General features: G+C 42.4%; 1 protein-coding gene across 1 annotated transcript; it reads right to left on the minus strand.

Annotated features, from left to right (window-relative positions):
• Positions 1-27: 27 nt before the first annotated feature.
• Positions 28-239, minus strand: SARC_18318 (hypothetical protein; the record flags this gene model as incomplete). The annotated part of the gene is made up of 1 exon (XM_014287601.1): positions 28-239. A coding segment is annotated over one exon (212 nt), but the record flags the coding sequence as incomplete, so codon positions are not given.
• Positions 240-500: the final 261 nt, after the last annotated feature.

Genomic DNA, 500 nt, shown 5'->3' on the forward strand with positions numbered 1-500 from the left:
TCTGTGTGTGTGTGTGTGTGTTAATACCTGTGTACATGCAAAGCGCGTCACAATATCCTTGATGGTACCAGCCAGAAGATGGCCGTAATGCGGAAGTCCGGTGGCGAAGGGAGGTCCATCGTAGAACGAGAACTCAGGGCGACCTTCACTCAACTTCAGTTGAGTCTTGAAAGCATCCAATTCTTCCCAAAGTTTGAGGACACTAAGTTCCTCGCCCGGGAAACTGTACTTGTCTCCAACTAGAGTAGAAGAAAGAGGCAGATAATACACAGGAAGTATAAGAGGACTGTGTGTGTGTGTGTGTGCGTGTGTGTGTGTGTGTGTGTGTGAGCGTGCGAGTGTGTGTGTGTATGTAAGTATGTATGTTGTATGTATGTATGTATGTGTGTGTGTATGTATGAATGTAGGTATGTAGGTATGTATGAATACATGTATGTATGTATGTATGTATGTATGTATGTATGTATGTATGTAAGTATGTATGTATGTATGTATGTATA

The sequence above is a fragment of the Sphaeroforma arctica genome, assembly GCF_001186125.1.
Source record: "Sphaeroforma arctica JP610 unplaced genomic scaffold supercont1.15614, whole genome shotgun sequence".
In the NCBI taxonomy this organism is placed as follows: domain Eukaryota; class Ichthyosporea; order Ichthyophonida; genus Sphaeroforma; species Sphaeroforma arctica.